The sequence below is a fragment of the Lactuca serriola genome, chromosome 2 (genome assembly GCF_051521515.1).
Source record: "Lactuca serriola cultivar US96UC23 chromosome 2, Lser_US96UC23_V15, whole genome shotgun sequence".
In the NCBI taxonomy this organism is placed as follows: domain Eukaryota; kingdom Viridiplantae; phylum Streptophyta; class Magnoliopsida; order Asterales; family Asteraceae; genus Lactuca; species Lactuca serriola.
The window spans coordinates 91,329,158-91,340,693 of NC_136409.1; the positions used below are offsets into that span (position 1 = coordinate 91,329,158).

The window sequence follows — 11,536 nt, forward strand, 5'->3', positions numbered from 1 at the left end:
GAAGTATTCTATGCAATTTAACAAAGCTTTCATGAGCACTGTTTAATTCTTGAGTTCCACAATAGAAGTCTATGTAATTTAGCAAAACTTTGATAAGCGTTGTTTAATTCGTGAGTTTAACAATAGAAGTCTATGCAATTTAGCAAAGCATTGATGAGAATTTTTTTTAATTTTAAAGTTCCATAATAGAAGTAGTCTTTGCAATTTAGCAAAGATTTGATGAGCATTTTTTGATTCTTGAATACTACAATAGATATCTAAGCAATTTAGCAAAGCGTTGATGAGTATTGTTTAATTCTTGTGTTTCGCAATAGAAGTCGACGCAATTTAGCAAAGCTTTGATGAGCGTTGCTTAGTTCTTGAATTCCACAGTAGATATAATCTATGAAATTTACCAAAGCTTTGACGACCATTGTTTAATTCTTCATATCCACATTTGAAGTGTATCCAATTTAGCAAAGCTTTGACGGTTATTGTTTAATTCTTGAGTTCCACAATAGAAGTCTATACAATTTAGCAAAGCTTTGATAAGAATTGTTTAATTTTTGAGTTCCACAATAGAAGTATTCTATGCAGTTAAGCAAAGCTTTGATGAGCACTGTTTAATTCTTGAGTTCCACAATATAAGTCTATGCAGTTTAAGCAAAGGTTTGATGAGCAATGTTTAATTCGTGAGTTCCAAAATAGAAGTCTACGCAATTTAGCAAACTTTGATGAACATTGGTTAATTTTTGAGTTCCACAATAGAAGTCTATGTAATTTAAGCAAAGGTTGGATGAGGATTGTTTAATTCTTGAGTTCCACAATAGAAGTATATGCAATTTAGAAAAGCTTTGATGAACATTGCTTTGTTCTCAAGTTTCACAATAGAAATCTATGCAATTTAAGCAACGGGTTGATGAACATTGTTTAATTCACGAGATCCACAATAGAAGTCTATGCTATTGAAGCAGAGGTTTGATGAGCAATGTTTAATTCGTCAGTTCCACAATAGAAGTTTATGGAATTTAGAAAAGCTTTGATGAGCGTTGTTTAATTCTTGAGTTCCATAATAGAAGTCGATCAAATTTAAAAAAGCTTTTATGAACGCTGTTTAATAATTGATTTCCACAATAGAAGTCTATGCTATTTAGCAAATCTTTCATGAGTATTGTTTAATTCATGAGTTCCATAATAGAAGTAGTCTATGCAATTTAGCAATGCTTTGATGAAAATTGTTTAATTCTTGACTTCTAGAATAGAAGTCTGTGCTATTTAGCAAAGCTTTGATGAGTATTGTTTAATTCTTAAGTTCCAGAATAGAAGTCGATGCCATTTATCAAAACTTGGATGAGCATTGCTTAATTCTGTAGATCCACAATAGAAGTAATCTATGAAATTTACCAATGCTTTAATGAGCATTGTTTTATTCTTGATTTCTAAAATTGAAGTCTATGCAATTTAGCAAAACTTTGATGAGCATTGTTAAATTCTTGAGTTCCATTATAGAAGTCTATGCAATTTAGCAAAGCTATGATAAGAATTGTTTAGTTCTTGAGTTCCACAATAGAAGTATTCTATGCAATTTAACAAAGCTTTCATGAGCACTGTTTAATTCTTGAGTTCCACAATAGAAGTCTATGTAATTTAGCAAAACTTTGATAAGCGTTGTTTAATTCGTGAGTTTAACAATAGAAGTCTATGCAATTTAGCAAAGCATTGATGAGAATTTTTTTTAATTTTAAAGTTCCATAATAGAAGTAGTCTTTGCAATTTAGCAAAGATTTGATGAGCATTTTTTGATTCTTGAATACTACAATAGATATCTAAGCAATTTAGCAAAGCGTTGATGAGTATTGTTTAATTCTTGTGTTTCGCAATAGAAGTCGACGCAATTTAGCAAAGCTTTGATGAGCGTTGCTTAGTTCTTGAATTCCACAGTAGATATAATCTATGAAATTTACCAAAGCTTTGACGACCATTGTTTAATTCTTCATATCCACATTTGAAGTGTATCCAATTTAGCAAAGCTTTGACGGTTATTGTTTAATTCTTGAGTTCCACAATAGAAGTCTATACAATTTAGCAAAGCTTTGATAAGAATTGTTTAATTTTTGAGTTCCACAATAGAAGTATTCTATGCAGTTAAGCAAAGCTTTGATGAGCACTGTTTAATTCTTGAGTTCCACAATATAAGTCTATGCAGTTTAAGCAAAGGTTTGATGAGCAATGTTTAATTCGTGAGTTCCAAAATAGAAGTCTACGCAATTTAGCAAACTTTGATGAACATTGGTTAATTTTTGAGTTCCACAATAGAAGTCTATGTAATTTAAGCAAAGGTTGGATGAGGATTGTTTAATTCTTGAGTTCCACAATAGAAGTATATGCAATTTAGAAAAGCTTTGATGAACATCGCTTTGTTTTCAAGTTTCACAATAGAAATCTATGCAATTTAAGCAACGGGTTGATGAACATTGTTTAATTCACGAGATCCACAATAGAAGTCTATGCTATTGAAGCAGAGGTTTGATGAGCAATGTTTAATTCGTCAGTTCCACAATAGAAGTTTATGGAATTTAGAAAAGCTTTGATGAGCGTTGTTTAATTCTTGAGTTCCATAATAGAAGTCGATCAAATTTAAAAAAGCTTTTATGAACGCTGTTTAATAATTGATTTCCACAATAGAAGTCTATGCTATTTAGCAAATCTTTCATGAGTATTGTTTAATTCATGAGTTCCATAATAGAAGTAGTCTATGCAATTTAGCAATGCTTTGATGAAAATTGTTTAATTCTTGACTTCTAGAATAGAAGTCTGTGCTATTTAGCAAAGCTTTGATGAGTATTGTTTAATTCTTAAGTTCCAGAATAGAAGTCGATGCCATTTATCAAAACTTGGATGAGCATTGCTTAATTCTGTAGATCCACAATAGAAGTAATCTATGAAATTTACCAATGCTTTAATGAGCATTGTTTTATTCTTGATTTCTAAAATTGAAGTCTATGCAATTTAGCAAAACTTTGATGAGCATTGTTAAATTCTTGAGTTCCATTATAGAAGTCTATGCAATTTAGCAAAGCTATGATAAGAATTGTTTAGTTCTTGAGTTCCACAATAGAAGTATTCTATGCAATTTAACAAAGCTTTTATGAGCACTGTTTAATTCTTGAGTTCCACAATAGAAGTCTATGTAATTTAGCAAAACTTTGATAAGCGTTGTTTAATTCGTGAGTTTAACAATAGAAGTCTATGCAATTTAGCAAAGCATTGATGAGAATTTTTTTTAATTTTAAAGTTCCATAATATAAGTAGTCTTTGCAATTTAGCAAAGATTTGATGAGCATTTTTTGATTCTTGAATACTACAATAGATATCTAAGCAATTTAGCAAAGCGTTGATGAGTATTGTTTAATTCTTGTGTTTCGCAATAGAAGTCGACGCAATTTAGCAAAGCTTTGATGAGCGTTGCTTAGTTCTTGAATTCCACAATAGATATAATCTATGAAATTTACCAAAGCTTTGACGACCATTGTTTAATTCTTCATATCCACATTTGAAGTGTATCCAATTTAGCAAAGCTTTGATGGTTATTGTTTAATTCTTGAGTTCCACAATAGAAGTCTATACAATTTAGCAAAGCTTTGATAAGAATTGTTTAATTTTTGAGTTCCACAATAGAAGTATTCTATGCAGTTAAGCAAAGCTTTGATGAGCACTGTTTAATTCTTGAGTTCCACAATATAAGTCTATGCAGTTTAAGCAAAGGTTTGATGAGCAATGTTTAATTCGTGAGTTCCAAAATAGAAGTCTACGCAATTTAGCAAACTTTGATGAACATTGGTTAATTTTTGAGTTCCACAATAGAAGTCTATGTAATTTAAGCAAAGGTTGGATGAGGATTGTTTAATTCTTGAGTTCCACAATAGAAGTATATGCAATTTAGAAAAGCTTTGATGAACATTGCTTTGTTCTCAAGTTTCACAATAGAAATCTATGCAATTTAAGCAACGGGTTGATGAACATTGTTTAATTCACGAGATCCACAATAGAAGCCTATGCTATTGAAGCAGAGGTTTGATGAGCAATGTTTAATTCGTCAGTTCCACAATAGAAGTTTATGGAATTTAGAAAAGCTTTGATGAGCGTTGTTTAATTCTTGAGTTCCATAATAGAAGTCGATCAAATTTAAAAAAGCTTTTATGAACGCTGTTTAATAATTGATTTCCACAATAGAAGTCTATGCTATTTAGCAAATCTTTCATGAGTATTGTTTAATTCATGAGTTCCATAATAGAAGTAGTCTATGCAATTTAGCAATGCTTTGATGAAAATTGTTTAATTCTTGACTTCTAGAATAGAAGTCTGTGCTATTTAGCAAAGCTTTGATGAGTATTGTTTAATTCTTAAGTTCCAGAATAGAAGTCGATGCCATTTATCAAAACTTGGATGAGCATTGCTTAATTCTGTAGATCCACAATAGAAGTAATCTATGAAATTTACCAATGCTTTAATGAGCATTGTTTTATTCTTGATTTCTAAAATTGAAGTCTATGCAATTTAGCAAAACTTTGATGAGCATTGTTAAATTCTTGAGTTCCATTATAGAAGTCTATGCAATTTAGCAAAGCTATGATAAGAATTGTTTAGTTCTTGAGTTCCACAATAGAAGTATTCTATGCAATTTAACAAAGCTTTTATGAGCACTGTTTAATTCTTGAGTTCCACAATAGAAGTCTATGTAATTTAGCAAAACTTTGATAAGCGTTGTTTAATTCGTGAGTTTAACAATAGAAGTCTATGCAATTTAGCAAAGCATTGATGAGAATTTTTTTTAATTTTAAAGTTCCATAATAGAAGTAGTCTTTGCAATTTAGCAAAGATTTGATGAGCATTTTTTGATTCTTGAATACTACAATAGATATCTAAGCAATTTAGCAAAGCGTTGATGAGTATTGTTTAATTCTTGTGTTTCGCAATAGAAGTCGACGCAATTTAGCAAAGCTTTGATGAGCGTTGCTTAGTTCTTGAATTCCACAGTAGATATAATCTATGAAATTTACCAAAGCTTTGACGACCATTGTTTAATTCTTCATATCCACATTTGAAGTGTATCCAATTTAGCAAAGCTTTGATGGTTATTGTTTAATTCTTGAGTTCCACAATAGAAGTCTATACAATTTAGCAAAGCTTTGATAAGAATTGTTTAATTTTTGAGTTCCACAATAGAAGTATTCTATGCAGTTAAGCAAAGCTTTGATGAGCACTGTTTAATTCTTGAGTTCCACAATATAAGTCTATGCAGTTTAAGCAAAGGTTTGATGAGCAATGTTTAATTCGTGAGTTCCAAAATAGAAGTCTACGCAATTTAGCAAACTTTGATGAACATTGGTTAATTTTTGAGTTCCACAATAGAAGTCTATGTAATTTAAGCAAAGGTTGGATGAGGATTGTTTAATTCTTGAGTTCCACAATAGAAGTATATGCAATTTAGAAAAGCTTTGATGAACATTGCTTTGTTCTCAAGTTTCACAATAGAAATCTATGCAATTTAAGCAACGGGTTGATGAACATTGTTTAATTCACGAGATCCACAATAGAAGCCTATGCTATTGAAGCAGAGGTTTGATGAGCAATGTTTAATTCGTCAGTTCCACAATAGAAGTTTATGGAATTTAGAAAAGCTTTGATGAGCGTTGTTTAATTCTTGAGTTCCATAATAGAAGTCGATCAAATTTAAAAAAGCTTTTATGAACGCTGTTTAATAATTGATTTCCACAATAGAAGTCTATGCTATTTAGCAAATCTTTCATGAGTATTGTTTAATTCATGAGTTCCATAATAGAAGTAGTCTATGCAATTTAGCAATGCTTTGATGAAAATTGTTTAATTCTTGACTTCTAGAATAGAAGTCTGTGCTATTTAGCAAAGCTTTGATGAGTATTGTTTAATTCTTAAGTTCCAGAATAGAAGTCGATGCCATTTATCAAAACTTGGATGAGCATTGCTTAATTCTGTAGATCCACAATAGAAGTAATCTATGAAATTTACCAATGCTTTAATGAGCATTGTTTTATTCTTGATTTCTAAAATTGAAGTCTATGCAATTTAGCAAAACTTTGATGAGCATTGTTAAATTCTTGAGTTCCATTATAGAAGTCTATGCAATTTAGCAAAGCTATGATAAGAATTGTTTAGTTCTTGAGTTCCACAATAGAAGTATTCTATGCAATTTAACAAAGCTTTTATGAGCACTGTTTAATTCTTGAGTTCCACAATAGAAGTCTATGTAATTTAGCAAAACTTTGATAAGCGTTGTTTAATTCGTGAGTTTAACAATAGAAGTCTATGCAATTTAGCAAAGCATTGATGAGAATTTTTTTTAATTTTAAAGTTCCATAATAGAAGTAGTCTTTGCAATTTAGCAAAGATTTGATGAGCATTTTTTGATTCTTGAATACTACAATAGATATCTAAGCAATTTAGCAAAGCGTTGATGAGTATTGTTTAATTCTTGTGTTTCGCAATAGAAGTCGACGCAATTTAGCAAAGCTTTGATGAGCGTTGCTTAGTTCTTGATCCATGCATGGATCATGAAAGCCCAAAATGTGATGGATTAGTGATTACTAGTGGGCTAGAAGGTGGTTTGGGCTCAATGGTTGGGTTGTGCATGGTAACCCACAAATTGAATTAGGGTTGCATGAAGACTAGGGCAACATTTTTAAGGCTTAATAAGTGCTAAAAACGTTACTATTTGCTTCATAAAGCCTCCTAGCCGTTTTTGACACTCTTTGGTGGATTAGGGTTACACTTTAATGCTTATGATGACTCCTTAATGCTTCTTATGGCTCCTTAATGAAGCATAGCCGTTTTTTTTTCATTCACAAGTCTCATGGACGTTTTTTTTGTGTTCTTTCAAGAGTTACCTTAATTTCTATTTACTAGTTTTAATGAATAATTGGTTGGTTGGCTTGTAACCACCAAATTTGTAATAAAGGCTTCATATAAAGCCAAATTATGCATGGAAAAAGTAATAGACGAATTTTAATCAAAGAACCCTTTTGTCACTTTGAATTATTGTCATAGTTCACAAATTATCATCTTTTGGACGTGATCCTTGAGTTGATCGAATTCAAACTAATAGGTCTTAGTTTGTCTTCAGATTTACAAGCTATAGGTCTAGTTTGTTTATCAAATCTATCCTTTTATTGTTTTTGTCTCAAACACTATTCAATCTCAATACAAAACAGCCCATACACGTATCATAAGTGGTATCAGAGCGCATAATGGATTTTGATGATCCGGAGTTCCTACAAAATCTTCGTGAAGCATTAAGAAACATCCAAGAAGGTGGAAATCGAAGGCAACCCCGCCGTGGTGAACATAGGGTTGTGGAAGAATTCAAGGTGTCTGAATTGCCTGAATTTGTTGGTGGAACTGATCCTGAACGCTACTTGGAGTGGGAAAGGAAGATTGAAAGAATGTTTGAGTTCAAAGAAGTGGATGATGAAAAAAGCTGCAAGTATGCCATTCTCAAGCTAAGTGGTGGTGCTTCATTGTGGTTTGAAGGGCTTAAGGCCAAGAGAACCCGTGAAGGCAAAGAAAAAATTTGTTCTTGGCTTTCTCTAAAACGAAAGCTAAGAAAGAGATATGTTCCTTCTACTCATAGAATTGCCACTTACAAGAAGATTGCTGATTTGAGGCAAGGAAAAATGAGTGTTGGAGAATACATTGATGAATTTGAGAAGTTGACCTTGATGGGGGATATTGAAGAAATTGAAGAACAAAAAATGACTCGTTTTCTAAAAGGGTTGAACTACAACATTGCCAATGTTGTGGAGTTGTATCCTTATGCTGATTTTGGAACTCTTTGTGGTTTGTGTTTGAAGTTGGAGGGGCAGGCCAAAGCACGTTATGGTGGGAGTTCAAGTTCAAGTCTCGAAAGTCCCAAGTCAAAGTCGTGGTCCAAGCCCGAGTCTAGCAATAGACAAAATTATGTTTCTACTCCTTCTGGTTCTAGTAGTGTTCCCGTTGCTCCTAAACTTACTAGTGGTACCAAAGAAACTAGTTTGGCGAAAATTAGATGTTTCAAGTGTCAAGGTTTTGGTCATTACCAAAATGCTTGTCCAAACAAAAGGGTGGTGACTTTAAGGGAGGCCATTGAATGTCGTGAAGAGTTGGAGGAAGAAGAGAGGTTGGCGGGTATTTTTTATGATACACAACAAGAAGAGGAAGAAGAGGAGGAGGTAGAGTATGAAGCACCGGTGTATGATACAGTTTTGGTGCTTAGAACCCTTAAAACTCAAGGGGTTCAAACCGTGGCTGATATGGATCAACGAGACCAATTGTTTCACACCAAATGTTTGGTTAGAGACAAGTGGTGTAGTTTGATTATTGATGGTGGAAGTTGTACTAATGTTGCTTCTAATGAAATGGTGATCAAATTGGGTTTGTCTACTACAAACCACCCAAAACCATATGTTCTTCATTGGTTGGATGATGGAAGCAAAATAAAGGTGACAAAACAGGTTAGAGTTGGTCTAACTATGGGGTCTTATGAAGATGAAGTGTTGTGTGATGTTATTCCTATGGATGCATGTCATATTTTGTTGGGGCGTCCTTGGCAATTTGATAGGGACGTGTTACATAGAGGGAGGAGCAATGAATATGAGTTGAAACACAATAATAAAAAAATTGTGTTAAAACCCATGTCCCCAACGGCCATAAGGTCCATGAATTCTAAACAAGTAAAAAAACCTAATCTTTCTATGTTTGCTAGTGAAAGGGAGGTGGAGCAAGTTCTTGACAAAGGTGATGTTATCTACATGCTTGTGGCCAAAGAGCATGCAAAGGTGGAGAAGATGGTGCATGGAGAAAACGCTATTGCTGATTTGCTTTTGGAGTTTCAAGATGTGTTTCCAAGCGAATTACCACCGGGTTTGCCTCCAATCCGTGGTATCGAACACCAAATTGACCTTATTCCGGGTGCTCCTTTGCCCAATAAAGCTGCCTATAGATGTAATCCGGAGGTGACAAAAGAGTTGCAAAAACAAATTGATGAACTCATGAAAATGGGTTATGTTCGTGAAAGCCTAAGTCCTTGTGCTGTTCCAGTTTTGTTGGTTCCAAAAAAAGATGGTTCTTGGAGGATGTGTGTTGATAGTAGGGCCGTTAATAACATCACCATAAAATACCGATTTCCTATTCCTAGAATTGATGATTTGTTGGACGAGTTGCATGGTTCTATTGTGTTCTCAAAAATTGATTTGACAAGTGGTTACCATCAAATTCGTATGCGTGAAGGGGATGAATGGAAAACAGCCTTTAAAACTAAACATGGCTTGTATGAATGGACCGTGATGCCTTTCGGTCTAACTAATGCACCTAGCACTTTCATGCGACTAATGAATGAAGTGCTAAAATCTTTTTTGGGCAGGTTTGTGGTTGTGTACCTTGATGATATCTTGGTATATAGCAAGAGCTTGGAGGATCATTTGGTGCACTTAAAACAGGTTTTCGAGACGCTTAGAGCTCAAAAACTCTATGGGAAGCAAGAAAAATGTTCGTTTTTGGTGGAAGAAGTGGCATTTTTGGGTTTTGTGGTGTCAAGAAATGGCGTGTTCGTGGACCCATCCAAGACTGAAGCCATCAAGTCATGGCCTATTCCTACTAATATTTCTGAAGTTAGATCATTTCATGGTCTTGCTTCTTTCTATAGAAGATTTGTTCGTGATTTTAGCACCATTGCAAGTCCCATAACAGGTTGTTTGAAGAAAGGAGTCTTTGCATGGGGAGAAGAAGCTCAAAAGGCATTTGAGAAACTCAAGGCATTGTTGTGTGATGCTCCTATTTTGGCTCTTCCTGATTTTTCTCAACCATTTGAAGTGGAGTGTGATGCAAGTGGAGTTGGTATTGGGGCTGTTTTGATCCAATCCAAACGTCCTATTGCTTATTTTTCTGAAAAGTTGGGTGGTGCTCGTTTGAATTATTGCACTTATGATAAGGAGTTTTATGCTATTGTCCGTGCTTTAGATCATTGGAGTCATTATTTGCGTGCAAATCATTTTATTTTGCATTCTGATCATGAATCCTTAAAGTACATCAATGGGCAACAAAAGTTGAGCACAAGACATGCAAAGTGGGTGGAGTTCTTGCAATCCTTTCATTTCTCATGCAAATACAAGGATGGTAGAAGCAATGTGGTGGCTGATGCACTCTCGAGGCGTTACTCGTTGTTGGTGACTTTGGATGTTCGTTTCTTGGGATTTGAAACTCTAAAGGACCATTATCAATCTGATATGGACTTTGGAGATATGTTTTTGAAATGTGCAGGTGGTCCTAATGGTGAATTTGTGATTCAAGATGGCTTTCTATTCAAAGGCAATCGCCTTTGTGTCCCAAAACATGCAATACGGGAGTTGTTGATTCGTGAAGCTCATGGCGGTGGTTTGGCTGGTCATTTTGGCATTACCAAAACTTTGCAGGTGCTTAAAGAACATTTCTTTTGGCCGAAGATGTTGGGGGATGTAACCAACATAGTGGGCAAGTGTGTTACATGTCATATGGCAAAAACAACTTTCAAGCATGGTGTTTACACTCCTTTGCCGGTTCCTATTCGTCCTTGGGAAGATGTGTCCATGGATTTCATTATGGCTTTGCCTAGAACTCAAAGGGGGAAGGATTCCATTATGGTGGTGGTGGATAGGTTTTCAAAAATGGCTCACTTTGTGCCATGTCATAAAACAAATGATGCATCTAACGTGGCTGATTTGTACTTTAAAGAGGTGGTTCGTTTGCATGGTATTCCTAAAACAATTGTTTCTGATAGGGATTCCAAGTTTCTAAGTTACTTTTGGAACACTTTGTGGAGGAAAGTCGGTACTAAGTTACTTTTTAGTACATCCCATCATCCACAAACGGATGGGCAAACGGAGGTGACTAATAGAACTTTGGGTGCTTTGTTGAGAGGGTTGGTTAGCAAAACTCAAAAAGATTGGGACATCAAACTTGCACATGCTGAATTTGCCTATAATCGTTCTCCTACTTATGCTACAGGTCACTCTCCTTTTGAGGTGGTGTATGGTGTGAATCCTTACATGCCTTTGGATTTGATTCCATTGCCAAAGGATGAATTGGTTCACAAGGATGCTAATGACAAGTTGAAGGCTATGATGAAACTACACCAACAAGTTCGTGAGAAGATTGAAGCCGTGAATGAGTTGTACAAACAGAAGTCCAACAAGCATAGGAAACCACGTGTCTTTCAAGATGGTGACTTGGTGTGGGTGTATATGAGGAAAGAACGTTTTCCTAACAAAAGGAAAAACAAGTTGATGCCAAGAGCTGAAGGTCCTTACAGAGTGGTGTCACGTGTCAATGATAATGCTTATAAGGTAGATTTGGGAGGAGACCATGGAGTGCATGCTACCTTTAATGTGGGAGATCTTTCACCTTATCTTGATGATGATGGACTTGATGAATTGAGGTCAATTCCTTTCAAAGGGGGAGGGGATGATCCATGCATGGATCATGAAAGCCCAAAATGTGATGGATTAGTGAT

General features: G+C 34.5%; 1 protein-coding gene across 1 annotated transcript; it reads left to right on the forward strand.

Annotated features, from left to right (window-relative positions):
- The first annotated feature begins 7,262 nt into the window (after nucleotides 1-7,262).
- LOC145089389 (uncharacterized) lies at nucleotides 7,263-11,064 on the forward strand. Its single transcript, XM_079027832.1, has 2 exons — nucleotides 7,263-10,460; nucleotides 11,032-11,064. Exons 1-2 carry the CDS (start codon nucleotides 7,263-7,265, stop codon nucleotides 11,062-11,064), a joined length of 3,231 nt encoding a protein of 1,076 aa, XP_078883958.1.
- The last annotated feature ends 472 nt before the right edge of the window (nucleotides 11,065-11,536 follow it).